General features: G+C 37.3%; 1 protein-coding gene across 6 annotated transcripts in view; it reads left to right on the top strand.

Annotated features, from left to right (window-relative positions):
* The window catches only part of Cep128 (centrosomal protein 128), a 422,276-nt gene that overhangs the window by 307,309 nt on the left and 93,342 nt on the right, over positions 1–21,625 (top strand). For 5 of the 6 annotated variants that reach the window (XM_063241248.1, XM_063241247.1, XM_063241250.1 and 2 more), the window contains one exon: positions 11,006–11,055. In XM_063241248.1, the coding sequence (XP_063097318.1) occupies positions 11,006–11,055 (50 nt within the window). Of the gene's footprint in view, positions 1–11,005; positions 11,056–14,782; positions 15,921–21,625 lie in introns of those variants that run through there. The other variant, XM_063241252.1, reaches the window with a different exon arrangement.

The raw sequence follows: 21,625 nt of genomic DNA on the forward strand, positions 1-21,625 counted from the left end.
TGTCCTTATTATCTGCTACTCACCAGGTATCTTCTTTGACTTACTTTTATATGGAGATCAGCTTTCTTCTCCTGTTATGTGAAGGGGAATTACAAAATGTTTAAGCTACATGAATTTGTAAAGTCCAAGAAAGTTAATTCAAATGTAATATTAAACAAATTTAGTTGTAATTAATTTCTTACCAATAGTATATAACAACCCATACAGTTGCTAATCAGTTTCTTATGTCTTCATTACTTACAAAATACAAATGTAGGGCAAAATATATGTGAGGTGTTGTAGCAGGTATTGAGCATGTAGTAGCAAACAGAAATCCAGTTCTTATATGGAATGATCCCCACCAAGCTATGCTATAAATGTTCACATCAGCACATGCTTTTTACCAGGGATGACTTTTATACCATTCCTTATAAAATTATACTCCAGCTTAGGCCATAATAGGGGTGATTTTAAGGTACTTATTAAGTACTTTTTTTTTTTTTTGTCTTTTTCATTTTTATCGGTACCAGGAATCGAACTCACAACCGCCTGCTTGCAAGGCAGGTGCTTATGCCGCTGAGCTAAATCCCCAGTCTCCATTATTAAGTACTCTTTAAGAAACCTAAAATAAGCATACATGAGGGAACTTGCAATCTTGGGTTGACAGATCATGACAGATGCCACCTTGAAATTTTATCAACAGGGCCTTATTTTTACTGTCCCTGGTTTGGCCCAGATTTTTTCTCTGTTTTTATTGAATTGTATGCATCCTATGTGGCTTGCCATGAACCATGTGAAATATTCTTTGATCAGCTAGTCCTGTTATTGTGGATGGAGAGTGTGTGTCCTTAAATTGTCTCTTAGTGTAATCTGTTATTTAATGAAACTTGTAAGATATGTTAGTTTCAAAATGCTGCTGTAAGAAAATTGTCACAAACTTAATGACTTAAAACAACTCAAATTTATTATCTTACACATCTGGAAGTCAGAAGTCCAAATGGGTCTCTATTAGTCACCTTTCTGCTGCTCAGACAAAATTTCTGGGATGCACAATTTAAAAAGGGAAGGCTTTTATTCAGTCTCATAGATCCAGCAGTTTCAGTCCTTGACAATGGACTTTGAGACAGAAACAAATATCATGGTGGAAGTGGAAGGAAGCTGCTCAACTCATAGAATTCAGGAAGCAGAGAGACTGGTAAAGAACCAGAGAAAAAGATGTTTCCAAGGCGTGTTCCCAGTGATCTAACTTCTTCTAGTAGGCCCACATCATAGCATTACCTGCATGCCCTGGTGACCTCACTAGCCTCTCTTCTGAACATTGGTATATCGAGGATTAACCTCTCATTACATGAGTCTTTGGAAAATACTTCAGTTTTCAACTATAAATGGATGTCACCAGCCGAACATCAGTATGTCAGCAGGGCTCCACTCCTTCCAGGAGCCAGTGTGGGAGAATTTAGTTTTTTGCTTTGTATTACTTTTCTCTTGTTGCTGAGACAAAATACCTGACACCCAAGGTTAAGGGAGGAAAGGGTTATTTAGCTCATGGTTTGCAGAGATTTCAGTCTGTAATCAGCTGACTCCGAGGCAGGAAGGCATGGCAGAGGAGCAACAGTTCATGGAGGCAAAAGACAGCAAAGCAACAAGGGCAAAAAGGGAGGAGAGAGAGCCAGCAAGCCTCATCCCCTCCTTTATAGTGTGTGCAGGCTACCAGCCCCAGAGGGAGTGTGGCGCTCACACCCGTAATCCCAGCCCTGGACCAGGAATCCATCACAGACCCTGGAAGCCCACCCCCATGAGTGCATTCGGCTTGGGCGGGCGCATCTAGACACAACCTCAACGTGGCCTTTCTAGTTTCCAGAGGCTGCATTCATTCCCTGCTCTTGCCTTCCATTTTCCACTATCAAAGCCACCAGTGTCCATTGTGATTCTTTCTCAAAATGTCTTTTGATTACTTTGGCCCCATATTCTGGGTGGGGACTGTGTGTCCTCAAATTTATTTAAATTTAGGATGTTTTCAATATTTTAAAGTCATTTGATTAACAGCTTTAATTCCTACCCTTTTATTCCCTTTTATTCCTCAGAGCTATATTGTAAAGTAGATCAAGAGTCCATGTGTTTCTGGGCTTTATAGTTTAAGGAGACTGAGACAAAAAGATTAAAATAATTTGCCCACAGAAATAAGTGGCAGTAATGTTTCTAAAGTTCTATTATAATTCTAAAATGCCTTTTGGCCGTCCATTGGGTGAGAAGACAGTATTTTGTGTAGAAATCTTATATTGGTGCATCTTGATTGTCCCCTGGGTGGGGATGTGATCCCCATCAGTGGATTAAAGTACTGAGGTGTGTAGCTAAACATGCCCTTAGGCAGTGGGGCCCAGATGGAAATGGACCGCTGGGGCAGTGCTTAGCACGGTGTCTGTCTTGCCAGTGTTTTTTGCTCTGATTTGCAGCTGCTATGAAGTGAGCAGGCTCGTTCCCATTTCCATCGTACCTTTGCTTTGGAACCAGCCTATCATGGCTTTGATTTTCTGAAACCAGGCACCAACTAAACCGCTCCTTTAAAATGTAGCTGTAAGATACTTACTTCCTGCAACACAAAAGCTGACTAATAATGATTTTTACATTAAATCTTTATAGGAAGAATTTTGTAACATATAAACACTTTGAATAAGAAGGGCTGTTATACCTAATCTTTAAAATGGTATCAAATTGGGGAAGAGGATGAGGAAATAATTGAATATAAAATTCTTGACCTTGGATTTCTTTTAGTAGTTTGAGGTTTTCTTGGTCAACCACATTTTAAAACTCAGTATTTAAGCTTTAAATTTTTGTCACATCCACTTTACTGTCAAGTGTTTTGTTTTCACATATATATCATATGTACACTAAAAAACATCTCTATAATCATTCAGTTTGCTAGAGGGGTATATCAAAGTGGCAGGTCAAATTATGAAGAAAATACTAATATTTATGAAGGTCTTAAGAAGTTTGCCTCTATTTCAGGCTGTGATATACTCAATGTATGTGCATCGGTCCATGCTATGTGTGTGATCTGTCAGAGATGCAGCTGGTGTTTGGGTATTAAGCTTTGCTGTGTAACTAAGTGCACTGTACACCATGCAAACCAGTATTCCGCTTAAGAGATTTTTCTGTCGTAAGAACTGCAGAAGTTTAAATATTCTCTATAAAGCATTCAATTTAGTTTTGATCTAGAATAGACCCAGAAATCTGGAAGGCCTAGGAAACCTAGATTTGGTTTACTAGTTAGTATATCAAGAAACTAACAAAACTTTTTATACCTCCTAAAAAAAAGAGATGATCAAAACCAAGTCAGATACACAGGCTGTCTATAAAGCCAGTTCTGCATACCTAGTTCCATCTGGTGAGTTTAGACTTGGAACATACTTCAGGGTAAAGTGTCGGGGTCGCTCCCGGCCGGCAGGAAAGACACACGACAAAGTCTGGCGGTGTGCAACCTTGCCTTTATTTGTCTCCGCGTGGGCCCCGCGAGGCCTCCTCTCTGCCACCAGCCCTTTCTCGCCGGTGGACTTTCTCTATCTCTCTCTGTGCTTCCTGTCTCGTGGCGGGAGAGGCATTCACTTTTATAGGGTGACAGTGGCCAATCAGTTCAAAGCGCGCGATGCGGGCTGATTGGCTAACATCAGTTGTTGCTAGGCAGACTATCTTACAGAGCGGGTTGTTTAAGTCGCCAGCGCAATCAGGGGGCAGGAAGCAGGCGCCAACTTGACTCACTCGATGGGAGGGGCAATCTAGCTCAGGCTCCGCTCTCACCCACAGGCCCTACGTCCGCCAAGTAAGGCGACCGGTGTCGGCGGCTCCCAACAGTAAAGTACCTTCTAACCTATGGAATTTACATAAAAGCCACACTTTCTGTTACAGTAACATAATTCAGAAATGGTGCATGCAAGAAGAACCATGACATAATAGTTGGCTTTAAGCATATGAAACTTACTCTTTAAATAGTATTTACAAAAGACTGTCCATTTCTCTTGCCCATTTCTCTTGCTATTTTTGTCACATGTAATGTTTTTTACCAAAAGACCATCCATTTCTCTTGCCCATTTCTTTTGTTCTTTTTTGTCACATGTAATGTTTTTGACCAAGACAGCCCTGGGCCAATTTAGACTGCAATTTCTTTTGCAGTAAACACATTCTTACTTTCTCAGCTCTAGGTGCTAATAGAAATGTCCCCCTGTCCCCAAGTAGTGGACAGTCAGAACTTTCATTTTATAACTTCTTGTTTCTCTCTACCAAGCCTAACACCAAGGTGGAATGGGGTTGATTATTGTGCTGTTTTCTGAACTGAAGCAGGTTTGTGGTCAAGAGATATTTTTTCTCTACTGTTGTCCAATGGAAAGTTTTACCAGAAATGAATTAACATCAAACAAAAACTTGAGTACCTGTATTTGGATATTTTACCACATACCCAAGACAGACAGTGTAATTAAACCTTTTATTTATTGGAGCAGTCGAGCTCTGTCTGTAGACCAGTATGTTGTTTCAGTGTCTGAGACAAACCACAAAGGATAGCTATACTTTCTGAATGTTGTTCTTCTTTTTAACCTGTGTGTTTTCTGTGGTAAATCCGGATGAGAAAATTCTTAACTCATTGTAGTATATCCAAATATGTGCCAGTGGGTGGCAGTAGATATGGCAGAGTTCTAAATAATGTAGTTGCCTGTCAGAGATGAAATCCAAAGACACTGTACTAGGAGGCTTCTTTTGCTTGTTTGTTTCTTTATCACACACTTTCCTAGTTTTAGAATGGATATTTAAACGTGACTTTTAAAAATATAAGAGTGTAAGCTAACACATATAATTCTTACTGTGTACCAGATACTATTTTACGGGTTTAGCATGTATACTTGTCTCTTGGTATCCACTGGGGATTGGTTCCCATGGATACCAAAAATCCAAGAATACTCAAGACTCTTGTATAAAATGGTGTAGTTTTTGCATATCACCTGTATGCAAACTTTGAATCATCTGTAGGTTACTTAATATCTTATACAATGTAAATCTTAAAAAGCAAATGAAGGTAGTCATTATAGAGTGTGTGTGTGGAAGGGGGTTCTGGACTCTGGCCCAATACAGAAACCCTGGCTGAGATTTGTGAACTTTATCGATAGTAGGTGAAGGGTTTAGATTAGATCATTGGATATTTAAAAAAAACTCAGTATAATTTAAGCTCTTAGCTCCATCTTGATACTACCAGAGTCTGTGTCAGTTCAGGAGGAACGTCTGGCAGGCTGGTCTCCAGTCTATTTCCGCTCCTACTTAAACAGCGCTCTTGCAGCCTTATGATTATTTATTTGCAAATACACCAGATAATATGTATTAACATATTCATTGTGTATGAAGATTTGGACGACTGTCTAGAAGAAAACAAGAGACATTGTGGTAGCCAGTGATGATCTGTTGTTTTCTTTGAAATCTGTGTCATTTACATTGTTTTCTTCTGATCGGCTTTGTTATGTTTAGTTTTACCGTCTTTAAAATAAAATTAAAAAAAAAAGAAAATTAAAAGGATTAATACTTGGGATTACATAATATATATATTTCCTTCTGTCCTTAAAATGTTAATGATTCCAGTAGTAAGATAGTCAAGGAACGAAAAAGCAAAACTTACCATTATTCATTCCATGTGGTTAATAATTTGAGCATGAGGTATGTGACTCTGGAAAGCTAATAAGCCCATCATTTATGACCTCTTATGGATTACATTATGCTCTTTTGTTTGATTGATTTCATTATGCTATGACTGTTATCTACATAGAGGAATGCACAAATTTATTTTTTAAAATATTGAGCTCTTTTAGAATTTATATTATCTATTCTTTTTAATAAATCTCAGAACACATAGAATAACATTGAATGGGAATACTGAATTACTAAGTGAATTGTAGAACCAGAATCTAAATGCTGTTCTCTAAACCGCAGTCATTAATTCAACATATTCTGCTGCCAATGGAGTTCGGTCCAGTTGTAAATGTTGCTGTATCTGGAACCCATGTTTCTTTGCCTTTCTGGCCACTATCAGCTGGCCTATGGATGAGATGTTTTGTAGTAAAGGCTAAAGGAAAAACAGACCTTTCTGAAATTGATCCTCAATATTCATACGAAGGATCAAGTTAATAGATGTTGTTCATGTACACCTGGACAAATAAATAAAGAAATCACTTATCTAGGTTCTTGGCTACAGGAAACCAGAAACAAAATAAAACATATTAAACTTTCTTAAATAGCCAAACCCCTGGTTGGAAAGACTGCAGAAAAGTGGTGCAAAATTTTCTTAGCAAATATATGGTCATGATATATTACTTTACATGAAACAAGCAAAGTGCAACAAAACAGCCAGATTCTGCAATTGCCATATAGAGTGTCCTGCTTTTTTAGTGTGGAGTTTTTTCCCTCTAATGACTGAATGTCATAATAAGTTAGTATCAGTACCTTTAAAACTTGGAGCCAATCCAAGGAAAATACACAGGGCTGGTGCCCTTTACACCAAAAATCTTTCATTAGCTAATGTTGATGGAAGCACATTTAGCCGCAGCAATTTGCATGGCAGTTGAATTGCTGTTTTTATTAAACAGCAAACCAGAGAATAATAAAGGACAACATGAACATACCAGTGGTAAGTAAGGGAACATTGCAGTCCTCCAGCTTTTTTCCATGCTGGTCATGTGTTCTAAGGTTTGTAAGAACAAACAAAATTGCTTATTGTAACAAGGTTACTAATCTTGCTCAGCTGTCATGACATTATTTCATGTCAGCTATCTAGAGGTCTCAGCTATATTCACTTGGCTTGCACCTGTTTGCAGTAAAGTAGTGCTTCTCAGTGATGCCCAGTAGCCATATTTCATCATCACAGGTTAATAGCCCTGTTCATCATTCCAAATGTTTGTACCTGAACAAGGTACCTAACAAGTGAGCAGCCATATAGGTGACTAAGGGAATTCTAGAATCTAAGTTAAAGTACCAAAGCTAGCTCTTAGGAAGATGTGGAAAGCTTGGTTCTGGACATCAGAGAACTCCTAAGCCAAGCCTAAAGAATACAAATACTTATTTTTGGTGTGTATGAAGAGGGTGTGATTAATTACTGAGCGGTACAAATTGAGAGCATGGTATGTTAGAGGACAAGATAGGAGATGTGGCTTTTGTACGTACCAGGTAAGCTCAGGCAAACCATTGATTTTCTTTGAACCTCACATCTTTCTCTGTGTATCATAGAATGAAATGTTTCAGTGTGGAACAGACAGTTCTTCCCAACACTGAGTTCTCCAGGTTTCTGCAGATAAGATTTTTGTTTGTTTGTTTGTTTGTTTGTTTGTTTGTTTTGTACTGGGAATTGAACTCAAGTCCTTGCACTTGCCAGGCAGGTGCTGTGTGAGAAGTAGACTTAATACAGCTGCACTCCCTGAGAATCCACTAAAACTAATTTAATCAAAAGAAAAAAAGATTAATTGTGTAGATGTCCAGGAGTTTTGTCAGCTTCATTAGATACAGTTCTCAACCAACTCTTTCTCTGTTTCTTGCCTCTACTTTCTTTTTTGCCCACTTTAGGGTTGTGCAAGTTCCTTTGTCATCCGGGAAAATACAACCTTGAAAGCAGCAGGGTAACAGATAGATGGTTTACTCACCAGCGTGGTTTACTCATCAGCTAATTATGTAGCAGGACATGTTAGTTAGGCCCCATCAGGGAAAGTTTCACAGGAATCACATGGAGAAGAACAGGAAGTTTTGAAAAGGAAAGATAGACTGAACCTCCTCACATCTGAATTTCATCAGATGAGTGAGTTGTGTTTGGTTGTTGTAATAGAACCAGTGTCTATTATTTATCCAATAATTTTTATCCAAAATGTCTTGTGTTTCCATACCAGCTTGACTCTGGAGGAACAAGTTTAGTTTCCTTGTATGGGTGATGGGTCCCATTATGCATCCCTCCAGTTCCACTGCACCATTAAACAATTCAATTCTTTAAAAGAGCCCAACTCTAAGACCTTCCCAATATATCCAGTAAAACAAAATGGTCACACCCTCCTGGAGATAGAACAGTAATCTTATATATCATGAGTGTTGAAGAGAGTTGAGATAAAGACACAGTTTGCTGAAACATGTTGAAATAAGCGTCTGTATTTTGGCCTATCTGGTATTCATATTTCCTTCTCATTATTATACTCTGATTTTGCATGTGGAATATTTTCTTCCTGTTCATAGTTCAGTCCTTTTGGGATTATCAATGAAAATATCCTGTACTTGTCGGCTAAGCAGTAAGCTAGAGATCTAAGCAAGGATTTTAGTAAGTCTCAGAATTTCCTTTTCAATTCAGCAATATAGAGATTAGAAGTTGTGGTGAATTAGCTCATGGTCAACTGTATCACCCAGTTTAACTGAATCAGTGTGCTGGCTGTGGGAGGCCCACCTGAGGACTGTTGCCAACAGCACACAAGGACAACTGGAGGGGAAGGTGGTGTGCTGTTGATTCTCTTGGAGACGCTTGTCATGGTGGTTTTCCTGATATGCACTCAGCAGTTCTCATCATCACAGGAGCTCAAGGACCTTGCTGTCACTGAGGATGGCTGCGGTTCTTTTCAGGGGAGTTCTGAGGCTTACTTTGAACTTCACTTCCTGGCTCCAGTGCCGATCCCTCAGCCTGCTGGCAAAAATCCTTCACCCTGCTGGTGCACTTTCTATCTTCCTTTGCTTTCTCAGTGCAGATCCTTGTTGTAAACTTCGGTGAGAAATTGTCAAGAACTCTAGGCCTTCAGCTGAACTCCAGCTGGATGACATTGCCTTGGGTTCGAGGCCCTCTGGCGGATTCTTTGGATCTCTGGTGTGTGGCAAGATCTCCTGCGTTCTGCATTTAACTCTTTGAATGAGTATTAAAAATAATTCCAAAGTTTGTCCTATATTAAATCTGTTCCCTTGTAAACCCTTACCACAGCAGAAGTGGTCGAAATAAAATAGCCACTTGTTAATGCTACCTATAGCTTTTCCTGCCCAGACCTGTTCTAGTTGTTACTCCTTAAGAGTCTGGGTCCTCTTTCTCTGTATATTTATTAATTATTCTTAAATAAATTCTAAATGCTTCATATTCACTTAGCAACTGGTTCCTATCAGTTGGCAACTTCTTGGTACCAGACCATCCCCACATTCATGTGTTAAGTTCATTGTCCCTGAGTTGGTGTTGGGCTTAGCTGGGAAGCTTATCTGGTATTAGTTGAGTTTCCTTCTGAGTCATCTATAGACACCTTTAGGTCAGCTGGTTGCTTCTGGTCTGGTCATTTGCTTGCTAGCAGCAGGGCAACCTTTGTGGTAGCAGATGTGGGAATAGTCGTGGGTCAGGCATCTCTTTTTTGCCTAGTTCCTATGTTAATAATAAGGTCCCAAATAAAAAGTAAAAATCTTTAAGGCCTCTTGAAGTTTCGTGTGCACTGGCACATTTTCTTGCTGCTGTATTCTGCCCACTGAATCAAGTCAGGAGACCAGCCTAGATGTAAGCTGTAAAGGAGCAGTTGTGCATGACATCTTCATGGAAGCAGCTGTAACATCCTAACGCAAATGAACAAGCTTGTAGGGGAAAGAATGATTGAGAACACTAATGTAGTCTGTTATTCCCCAAGTATGTTTATATACCTTATAACTGAAGAATCTGATATGCCAACCAGATGGCCCCTAAAAGTCTACCCTGAAACACTGGTATGTTCCTATATCATTATTGACTTAACTGATTATAGGTGGTTTAGAGAGGCAAAGTCAGTTCCTCTAAGGGACACAGACAGACTACCTCTAATGTTTAGTAGTAGGACATTGTGTCTTGTGGGGATTGCTTGCCACTTCATTATAGTCTTAGCTGTGCAGTCTCAAAGTGCTTTTAGCATCATTTATATACTCTTCCAGATCTTCTGAAGTTTCAGTATATTGCCTGCCCAATTATGACATATATCGGCATGGCTTTCCCACCCATTGTATCCCTTCTTCCTGCTGTATCTAGTGTAGCAGTGCTAAAATCATTTGTATTTATCTTTCTGGGATACATACTAGGTTTCTGTAAGTTATGTTTTCTTTTTATGTAGCGCAGCCTCTTAGTAAGCTTCAGAGTAATGCAAATGCTAATACTAACGTGTACTGCTGTAGGTGTTTCTAGTCAGTTTCATCCAAGTTCTGACTCAGCCTAGCATTCTTTAGGTTTGTGAGATCTATTAAGATCAGAGCACAGGGTGGTATAGCTGTAGGCAGAAAATTCTGCTTGCCAAATCATTTTCCTTTATAGCCAGCTCATAAATTAATGTAGGGCCCTGAGACACCATGATTGCACTAAGATATGTATGCACTAAGTATGTATGCACTAAGATAGGTCCCTCTTCAGTTGACTGCCTTTCCTTCCAGCCACTCATTTCTCTGAAATGATGCCAAGGTCTTGGTTAGATGTAGCTTCAATGCTCCCACCCTCTCAGTGTGAAATGATAATTAATAAGACTTTATAGTTGAGGTGGTGCTCCACTTCCATTAATAGCTCTCATTATTCCAGGGCATTTAAATTTGGTTATAAAAATTGACTCTGGGGGTGGAACTTGGTGTGGTAGTTTATATTAAAGGAAAATGGTTTGTTTCTAATTTTTCTTGCAAAAGAAAATCTTCCTTTTTATAAGAAAATTTTTGTTACTTTTGAGTTATATGAGGATTGGGCCAAATACCCAAAGGATTGGTATAATTTTGGCTTTGTAATTGATTTGTATCATCCTGTGGTATCTCTCTTAAGCTTGAGGCCTCCCAGAGCTTCTTAAGTAGCTTACATTTGGTATGGTCTACATTGCCGCAGTTGGAATCCTAGGGCTTTTTTTTTTTTTTTTTTTTCCTAAAAACATTGTTTCTTACTCTTCTATATCAAATTCTCTTCTTTCCAGGTAACATTTTGTACAAGTTATTGACTGAATTGCACGTACTGATAAAAGGTACCTCATATTTACATTTTCATAGATGTTTTATTTTATTATTGTAGATTTGCTAGAAGAGACCCAAAGAAAAGATGAAGAAATGGAAACTCTGCAGGTAAATTATCTGATCAAGCAAGTATCTGTGAAATTGAAATATTTCTCCCCCTTTTATCCTTCATTATTGTCACATTGAAACTTCTACAGCAAATGGGGTAAAAAAACCACTATCTCAGAACTTTAAAACTGAAGTAGCAATTTGCTTCCTTTAGATGTCTTTGAGATCACCTATAAACTAAAGCAGGGAGCCAACTCAGCCGCTAGATTATTCTTGAAAGGAACCTTTATTCCTTGATGTAATATAATGGTCGCTTCAACATTAGGAAATAAAGATAGCAAAGTCTTCTCCCCAAAGCATGGCTGATGACTGAGGATGAATTCTTGCAGTCCACATTTCCAAGTGAAAATCAAATACATTGTGCTCCATCTATTAACACTGTCTTGCACTAACAGAGGCTGCCCTCTATTAGTGACCAACCAGGAATTTTAACTTATGAAGAATTAACATTTACCTGATATAGCCTCTCAATTTACCCTACAAGTATGCGCATTTCTTGGAAAATAGTATTTGAAAGATTTAGCTAGAATTTTAATTGACATTTTCATAGTATGAGCAATTGATGTTAAGTTGATGTCTGACAGAAGTTCTCTTTTTTTTTATATTGGGCTAACATACAAATGTGTAACTCAAGTGTCTATCTTTATTAGGAGTAACATAATCAGTTATACTCACATGACAGAACCAATTCATGTAACGTCATGCTGGAAATTAAGAACAGTAAATACTTTGGACATTTAAAGTTCTTTGTGGGCCTGGAACTGTATGGCTGGATCAGAGACTGATATAGTGAACTAAGTTGAGTACTTTGAGGAGAAGAATGTTTGCTTCTGGTGAATGAAAGTGGGTCAAGTAAAGCCAAAAGAACAAAGGAAAAATATCATGATTGCAGATTTTATATTTGGTAGTATATCCATGAAGAGAAAATGCAGAGGTAGCATAGTTCTATATATGCCTAAGAATGATGACTATAACTACAGTTTTATACAGATTAAATTCTCTTTAACATCTTGTGCTACAGTCATATATAAAAAGAAAGTATACTAATTGATCCATTGTGAAACTAGGAAAAATCGAAGTGTGCATCGCCCCTTCCAATCTCTGTGAAATCAATATTAGCAGTGGTTTTTTTTTTTTTTTGGTACTAGGAGTCAAACTCAAGACTTTGCCCTTGCCAGGCAGACACTATGCCACTCAGCTATATCCCTGGCAACAGTACTTATTGTAAAAAATCAAAATTTTATGTACACTCAGTATGTATGCTGAGAAGAGAACAAAGTATTTTTGAAACGTTTTGATTATGTGTTATAATTGCCATTGGCCCCAGAGGACTAGGTATAAATATATATTTTTTTACAATGTATCTACTCTTTTGAAATGGCAACACAGCTTATTTCTCTTGCAATGCAAATGTTGTAGTCAGTAATCCCATTAAATTTTATAGCCTATTTTGCTTCTCAAACGTTTATTAAATATTGGCAGCATTTTCTACTCATGTATCTACTCAGTGCCATAGAATGCAGCAGCTATTGTTGTTTATAGATGTAGAATATACAGTGTGATTTCCTACAGTAAAAGAGTCAAATGTTGGCGCTTTGTTGTGGTGGTCAACATCAGATTTTAATACAGGGAGCTGACATTTTTCAGAGAAATAGTTCCGAGGCACTGGCAAAAAAGCCTTATTATTAAAGAATAGAGGAAAAACCCATGGAAAAGTGTGTGAGTCTATTTAGAATATAGACTCTATATTCAAATATAAGTAGAATAGATGATAGTTTGGAGAAGGCTATGAGATTATGTAGTTTGAATTCTTAAAATAATATATTTGGGAAAGACAGAAAAAAATAGTTTCCAAAAAAAAATTGATAACAATAGAGATTGGAGGTTAACAACCTTGAGTTTTAAGTCCCAGTTTTGTTTCTGATTCACTGGGTAACCTTGGGTTACTCAATTAACTTTGCCATGTCTGTTTTTTCCACCTGTAATATAAAATCATAAAACTGTCTTCTAGAAGTGTTTAGTGTGTATTAGATTATCTCAGAAGGGAGAGCTAAATATTTAATTCCAATTTGCAATGCTAGCAAATCCTCTTGTATCTAAATTGGAGTCGATTTTATTTACTCATTATCATCTTATAATTATGTAGAACAGACATTCTGCATTTAATGTTATTCTCCTCAAGGAGGGTAGGGAGTATATTATTTATTCCTTAACCTCTCCCAATTTTCTTGCAATAAAAAGCCTGGAGTGTTTTATTTATTCCTAAACTCTTCCCTGTTTCCTGTAATGAAACTCCTCTGTTTATTCATTGAACAAATATTGATTGAGCAATACCATTGTAGTATGGCAGTGTACTAGGGGCTAAGGACCCAGAGGCAATATGCCCTCTATACTAGAATCAGAGGTAAAGACTATTTATAATACTGAAGACTGTATTAGAAGGTCTGTATTGATCACTGAAGGAGCCTGCTCCTACTGGCAATACGAGTAGGTTTCATGGAAGAAAAGTGGAGTTGCATATGGAGGGGTTGAGCTGGGATATAAGGTCAATCCAAGTAGAGTCCCTAAAGAAGCCAGTGTTTAGATGGGTGCCTGAAAAGGAGGGTTAGTTTCTTAATATATTTTAGACTATAAAAAGCAGTGGAAATTTGAGATTAGAAGTAAAAAGACTAGAGTTAAGAATGACTCTTAGGGGGCTGGGGATTTAGCTCAGTGGCATAAGCGCCTGCCTTGAAAGCAGGTAGTCGTGAGTTCGATCCCCGGTACCGATAAAAAAAAAAAAGGAAAAAGACAAAAAAAAAAAAAAAAAAAAAAAAGAATGGCTCTTAGGATTCTTAATTGAACCCCTTCAAACGTGGTTATACAAATGAGTGGAGGCCGGAAATTGGCTTATTCAATTTTGGGTATTTTGAAATACCCAGGAGTCAGTGTTGTGGGGTGAGGTGGGCAGGTTTTATAACGTGTGGTGCTCCAAGGGATTTGAAGAGGATGTGCACAATTTGATGTCATCAGATATGGTGCCCATAACATGCAGAAGATGGTAACAGTCACAAGAGCAAATGAACACTCAGAAATATGTAGAACTGCATGAAATGAAAGCCTAGGCCAGAACCCTAAGGAGCACCAACATTTACATAACAGACAAAAACCCAAACCCTGCAAAGTGGGCTGAGATATAAAAGCAGACAGGCAAACAGATAAACACATAAACTACAAGAGCACAGTGTCATGAAACTTGGCTAAAGAATTATTTCAAGGGGAAAATACTCAACGGAACTGAAGCAATGTTTGTTATAACTTTGCATCCTTCTAGTTATGGGTTTTGATAGCAACATAAAAACGTACCATTCAATGAATTGTAATTTCCCATTATACCCATGAAGCAACTCTCACATCCTCCATTTTCCCAAATGTTACTCCTTAGCTCTATGCCTTGTATCACAGTAGATATGTAGTAAATTTCAGTGGGCTGAACAAATAAATGCCTCCTATTTTTGTTTAACACCTATTCTGAGATCTTCTTAAGGCTCATCAATTGACAAATAATACTTATTCTTGTCCTACACTTAAAAATTTTTTTTAAAGAGATATCCAAGTACATAATATTATTCCATTTGTAACTCTCCCTCTCCCTCTCTCTTTCTCTTCTCTCTATCTCTGTCTGTCTTTCTCTTCCTCTCTCTTCTTGTTTTCCCCTCCTCATTTTTTTCTCCCTCTTTGACTATAGTCATGATACAGTGATCAATAAGTGAATAATTTGAGGTGAGTGCTAAGGAGCAGTGGAAAGGATGAAATGCCACGGAAGACCGGCAAGGCAGAGAAGAAGAAAATACTTTAATCTTTTAAGGAATCTCACCCTGTAGAGAAAAGTATATTTGACAGTGGATATTATAGTACAGCTTGTAATTGCAAAAATTCTCCATTGAAGCTTGCATTGTCTGGCTCTGTATATGTGTTGTGTGTGTGTGTGTGTGTGTGTGTGTGTGTGTGTGTGTGACTTCACTTGCAGTTACATTGTGTGCTGCTCTTAAAAACAAAGTATTGTCTTTGACTATAAATGTGTATTGCAGTAGCAGAGTCCTATTTGCATAAGAGTTTGGTACATTGGAACAAATTGCTTCTTTAATTCTCTCAAGATCAGCAAAAACACTTAAAATACACATAAAAGGTAATCCATTTTTCCTCAGCTTATTGAAATGTATTCAGTGACCTGACACCTTTCTTGTGATGGTTGGGAGTAGGTAGGTACTGCTGCTGGTTCACTTTTCATGGACTTCATGTTTTTCCTTCGTGTTGCTTTGAGAACTTTCAAATGCAAAGCACCCTAAAAAAGTACCCTGCTAGATGAAGAAAATCTTCAAAGGGCCGCCTATAACAGTCACTGAGCATAACATCTGGATAACTCATTTGTGCTGTCTCTTTTCCTAATGTACTGACACTGTTTTCCTTTTATTTGAAATGTGTTAGAATTAGACAATCCTGAACATGGTTTTTCCTCCTTTACAAGGCCGTTCATGGCGCACTTTGAGGCAGTATCCATATCTTTAATTTGGAAACAATAACAATACTGACTTCTTGAGTCTACTGAGAGGATTATGTTAAAAAGAAATATGAAAATCTTGGTGCCTGGTAGATCCTCAATAAATTTTATTTGTATTTTATACAGTATTTATTTGTGCCTACTATGTGCCAGACTTGATGCGGCATGCTTGAGATACTGCAGTAAAGAAGTCAGACAGGGATCCTTACCCCCATGGAGCTCCTCCTCCAGTCTTTCCTTCTCTCAGTCTTCCTGTCTTCCTCCTGTCCACCTCTTCCTGTCTCTTGCCTCTGCCTTTTCCATGTAACTTAAATTCATATTTGGGGCCAATTTGCTGAGTGAAGTACTGTCTTTGGATAATTACTAATTATAATGACAGAAGCGAAAAGCAGACATACTGTGGCAAATACTGAGGTTGATTACTGGGCTACATATGAATATCAATCTCAAAATTATTTTTTTTAAAAAGGTGGATTAAGAGAACTGTTGCTGATTTTTTTAAAAAATTTTTTTGTCGTTTTGAGACAGGGTCTCGCTATGCATTTCAGACTGGCCTTGAGCTCACTTTGTAGCCCAGACTAGTCTTGAACTTGCAACGATCCTCCTGCCTCAGCCTCCCAAATACTGGGATTACAGGCATGAGCCACCACGCCTGGCTCAAAATTATTTTAGGGAGAGAAAAGGAACATGTTCTTAGGAACCCTATAATTTGAATATTACCGCAAGTATTTCTATGCTCGTTTGATATCACTAGACATTTCATGAGAAATGCATAGAAACTTTTGTTTTAGTTTTTAAAATGGAATTATATTTTATAAAGATAAATATTTTTTGAGATATTCCAGAAGCTGTGTTCTGTAGAATATTAAATGACATTAGTGACATGCTGTTTTTCAGGTGACCCATAATTGCATTTAGCTTCTCTATTAGTTGGCTTTTAAAAGGTATTATGAACCTTCTGTTTGAAGAATTTGTTCATTACTTTTTTGAACTACTTAGGGTTGGAGGGACAACTATTTTGGGTTTGTCACCTAAGCAGTGCTGAGACAAAACATTTAAAATGAACCGGAAAAGAAGAAAATACTTTCTCCCACCACTGTTTTGGGGAAACAGTCCCAATAAACATTAATCTGGAGGTATTATAATAGAGAATGCCAATTGGTGGATGCATTGAAATGTACATCATTGGTGGATAAACTGAGCAAGGAAAATCAGTACAGATTGGGATTGACATGAAGCAGATAAATTTCCCTGGCAGAGGCTGACAAGGTAGCACATTCAGTCACAGTGGACCTAAGAGATGGCTGCTCCTCCTAGCAGATAACCAGGGGAGAAACTAGGCTAGTGACAGACCAATGTTATTTAAGGTCCATAGTTTGCTATCATTTAAAAGACATTTTTGTGAGTACATGTTTGCAATACATAATGATTGCATTCTTCATGGGGAGTTGATACACATATGTAACACATTTTAATTTTGTTTTCATCCTTTCCTTTCCCTCCCCTTCCCCCTCCTATTCCCTTCATCTGTCTCCCCCCTTCATCTCTGAGGCCACTTCTCTTTTGGAAACAGATCTATCTCTCTCTTTCCTATTAGCGTTTATTTCATTTATATTTTGAGTTTCTCATTTTAGGAAACCATGCAATATCCAAGGTTGTGCATCTGATAGCAATATAGTTGTGGAATAGCTAAGAATCTCCTCAGAGTTACTGTAGAATGGAAAGCTTGGTGAACTGGGATGTGGTACTCTGAATTTCAATTTCCAGGGGAATCTAAGCAGTTCCTTAGAAATTCTTGTGTTCTTGGGAAATGCTAATATTCATTTTTAGAAGTCTCAATTTGAATAGATTGGTAAGTTGGGATTAACTGTTTACAGTTGTATAAACTGCAAGGTAATTCAATATCCTGCTCTTCCCTAGGATGACTTGCCATTTTCACAATGGAACTTCTGTAATTCTAGAAACCAAAATGTAGTGCAGACCTGTGTATTTGTCTCAAAATGCAATTTTTTAGAGCATAAACAAATTGCTATATATTGTCTCTGTGTTCTGAGATATGATTAAAAATGATCGTTCTAAGCTATGTCATAAACACAACTAAAGAAGGGTGACCTGGGAAATGGAGGAATGGGTAACCCTTTCCTACTTTCAGAGGAAAGAGACTTAAAGACTCATTAAAATCTCTGTTTTTCCAAAAGACAAAGAGACTTATCAAACCTTAAACTCGGTGTGAGAACTCTATAAAGCATTAGCATGGACGAGGCTAGGTCTCACCCAATTAGATTTGTGCACTTCAATTTACTACCTCGAGAGGCCTCAGGAGAACAGAGCGCCAAGCTCAGTAAAATGGATCCCTCTTGAAATTTTAGTGATCATTACATTTTATCACCATTTTACCTGAAGTTTGTAATTTAATTCTAATTCCAAATTTATGACAGAATAAAACCTGAAAATAAAATATCCCGAGAGAAATATTCTCGTGTCTGAATATATGGAAGTTGATTGACTAGGCTGTTTTCTTTTGAGAATAAAAGAAATATAAAAACGTGCCTAGATCTGTTTATCCAACAGGAGAAAAAGCAAAAGTCTTCAGGACTCAGCAGTCTCCTTGAGTCAAGCTTCTAAAAAATTTCTCTTAAAACACACACCATTTGGAAACACTTTAAAACTGCAAAGACAAAGAATAGCCTTTAGGAGACCAAACTTTTCTCTGGGACAGAAATTGTACTAAAACTTGGTAGAGAAGATGAACTGCTTTGTTTTACTGATTTTATAAATTGTTCTCATAAGGCAAAAGATTATTTTGTGTCTTCATACAACATCTGCTTAGGAGTTAACTTCATGAAGCCCACACCTACAGAACATACTCCTTTGTGTACTGTCAGTGTCCCTGTTTTGGGTCTGTGAGTTCCAGGGCAAATGCAAATATCAATTTCTGATTTCTTGTAAAAAAAAATAAATCTCAACACCTTATGATGTTTCACAGTGATGATGAGCTTGTTAGGGAGCATCTGTCTGTCTCCAAAGGTAGTAGTCCCCTTGCACCTTGAAGGAATTTGATTTCAGTTGTCCTGTTAATGATTCCTTCAAGACCATTTTCATGTTGTATTGCTGCTTATGTTCTCATCGCACGCCCAGATAGGCCTCAAACTTCGGCCAAATAATGACATTAATCTATATTGTCTTACATCTACTGTTAACAGTGACAGTTGTGAAAATCAGTATTCTAAGTAATAACTACAGTATGCAACAATTCTGGAAACAAATGCTTAACAGCAGTACCTTCCAGGTTAGAATCATTGTTCATGACTCTTCAAACAAGTCTCGAAGTTTCTAAGTATTTGCAGGACATCATTGAAGTAAACTGATGTTTTTTCCAGAAATATTTCCCCTCCCAATCTCTACCTGATTTTGTACAATTTGAAGAAATGCTGTACAGAATTTCCTCAGCCTGCCATCTTGAAAACTCTATTTTGTTTCAGTTGTTAACAAATAATTAGCATATTGTAACTATTGTCAAATTGGGCTAAATTAGTTATTAAATGTGAATATCAAAAGAGAAGCAAAAAGAAATCACCTCTGAGTGATTGGTGAATGATGTTAATAGCTGCAGAGGCATTCTTTGTGTCCTATATGGTGCTGATTTTTCTAAATCTGTGGCATTCATTCCTTACAGAAATCCTGCATAGTAGTATCCTGTACTCTTCGCATTTTATGAGTAAGGACTCTAGGCCTTGCTCAATCCTTAAGTGAAGAGTTAGGATTTAGCGTCTGACTACTGCACTTCATGCCTCAAGAGCTATGGAGAACAGACTTCTATTTCCCCCACCCTGTGGTTTATTTAAGTTCCTGGATTTTCTTTCTCTTAATTTCTTCATTTCATCATGATTAATATTAATCATGTAATGTAGAAAAATATTGAATAAGCTCATTATTGCCTTTCTATAGCTTCAAAACTACTATACTTACAAACCCTTAGACACTAAATCTACATATATTCAACAGCTAGAACAATGTCAGATACATTTAGCTACCAGCAGTGCGGAAGATTTTAATTCCTGGTGCAAGTTTATGACCAATCCAGTAACCCCAAACACTTCTAGGAAGGGAAGGGATCGTTTTTCTTTTTCCATTCTGCACCTTTTCTTTTTGCTTATTCATCATGTTTTAAATAAACAGACTGAAGAAAGTTGTTATTAAAGCCCTCCTCAGGCTTCTTCAATTTCAGTTTTAAACCCAGTTCAAAATATTCTGGCAAAAATTAAAGGCAACCTTAGAAGGTTTCCATAAATGTTAAATCAAGCAAAAAAGTGATAAAACCAAAATGAGCTTTAAAAAATGGCTAATAAGCATTTCCTTCTATATTTTTTTCTCCTTGGTAATCATAATTGATGATTATTTTGTTTTTAAAAAAACAGTGGACTCACAAGTGCCCTCTTTTTACAGAGTCTCTGCATTACACAGACTAATTTGTTGGAATTTTATTATTTATTTTTAAAAGTGTGAAGGTTTACTAGCATGATAGTAAATAAAATGTAATGTATATATGTTTTTATTCTCATAACATGAAACAAACAGTATTACCTACCAGAGATGCCATGCCTATTACATGGTGGCTGTAACTGAAGTTCCTAATTCTCATTCTTTCTCTTAGAGAAAAACTAATAAATTCGCTATGTATAAGACAAGAGTAAGAGGAAATAAGTCATCTTCAGGTTCTCCAGTAAATATAAAGCCCTGCAGCTTACATCCAAGAGAATTGGGGGACCAGCACAATGGAGGTGTCACCTAGCTACGCAGTGTCGCAGCTACTTACTTTTAGATTTTTCTGTCTTTCTCCTTTCTGCTTTCTTCATCGTATTTACATGTGCTGCAGCTGGCTTAAAGTTAAAGCCAAAAGAAGGTGAAATTGTAATTTATGAAAGGCATATGGCAAAAACATAATCCCTTTTATTATGTAGTGGAATAAATACAATAGTTCATACAAAAAAGTTATTTGAATGTTACATTTTATGGTATTATAGTGTATATTTCATTATGCTGATTTCCACTTAAAATGAAATTGTGAAATGATATATTAGAATATATTATTTAAACAAAGAAATCCCAAGACAAGTTTTTCAGTGTAACCCTTAATCTGCATCATGCAAAAATACAAACATAGCCTTTGTGGTAAGAATAAAGTATTTGTTGTCTGTTTGTCCATAAAATCACACTGTCAACATATGCTATTTCTATAACTCAAATTTTTTCAGAGCTGTGAAATCATTAATTTGGTTTGGAGAGTTAATAGAAACTCCTTTGAGTCACATGGACCTGTATTGTATCATCGAGATGGGACTTCAATATTGTATATTTTAGAGTTTTTTTTCAGACTTTGAGTGAAATTAATCTCCCACTAGGGATTTTTGTATTAGAGTTATACACACATGATAACAATAACCAATGCCGTTTTTGGCAATTAAATTTTCAGTAAACAATGTTGATATAAATTGTGACACCAGTAAATTAAAGAGATGATTTCATTAGCAATCACAATGTACATACTAGTATCCCTTTTGTTTGGGATGTGAAAGAATCCTTTTGTGTCCTAGCATCTTCTCATTGCTACACCCTATCCATAATAAATACTTCTTTACACTTTCTCAGTGGCTGACTCATTTCCACCCTTTTGGGTTCATCTCAGCTGTTATATGTGTCCCTGCAGGCTTAACCTGACCAGCTTTACTAGAGCAAACTTCCACCCTCACTCCTAGACACAGTTTCTGGGTATCTTATTTGTGTTTTTCTCATGCCCCTCACAATGTAAGCTCTACGAAAACAAAAAGGAACTTACCCTTCCTTTTGACCATGTCTAACACAGTGCTTACCTCAGTAAACATGAATGAACTATTGTACTGCATAAATAAGACTAAGGGAGGGAGAAAAAAATAAACGCAAAGGAGAAATAAGGAAAGACACTGGAAGGAAAGAAAAAAGAGCTGATAAAATAATAAAGGACCAGAGAAAGGGAGAGAAAAGGAAGGGGAA

Source organism: Cavia porcellus, unplaced genomic scaffold, assembly GCF_034190915.1.
Source record: "Cavia porcellus strain 051 isolate PalLab524CR breed Dunkin Hartley unplaced genomic scaffold, mCavPor4.1 scaffold_31, whole genome shotgun sequence".
In the NCBI taxonomy this organism is placed as follows: Eukaryota; Metazoa; Chordata; class Mammalia; order Rodentia; family Caviidae; genus Cavia; species Cavia porcellus.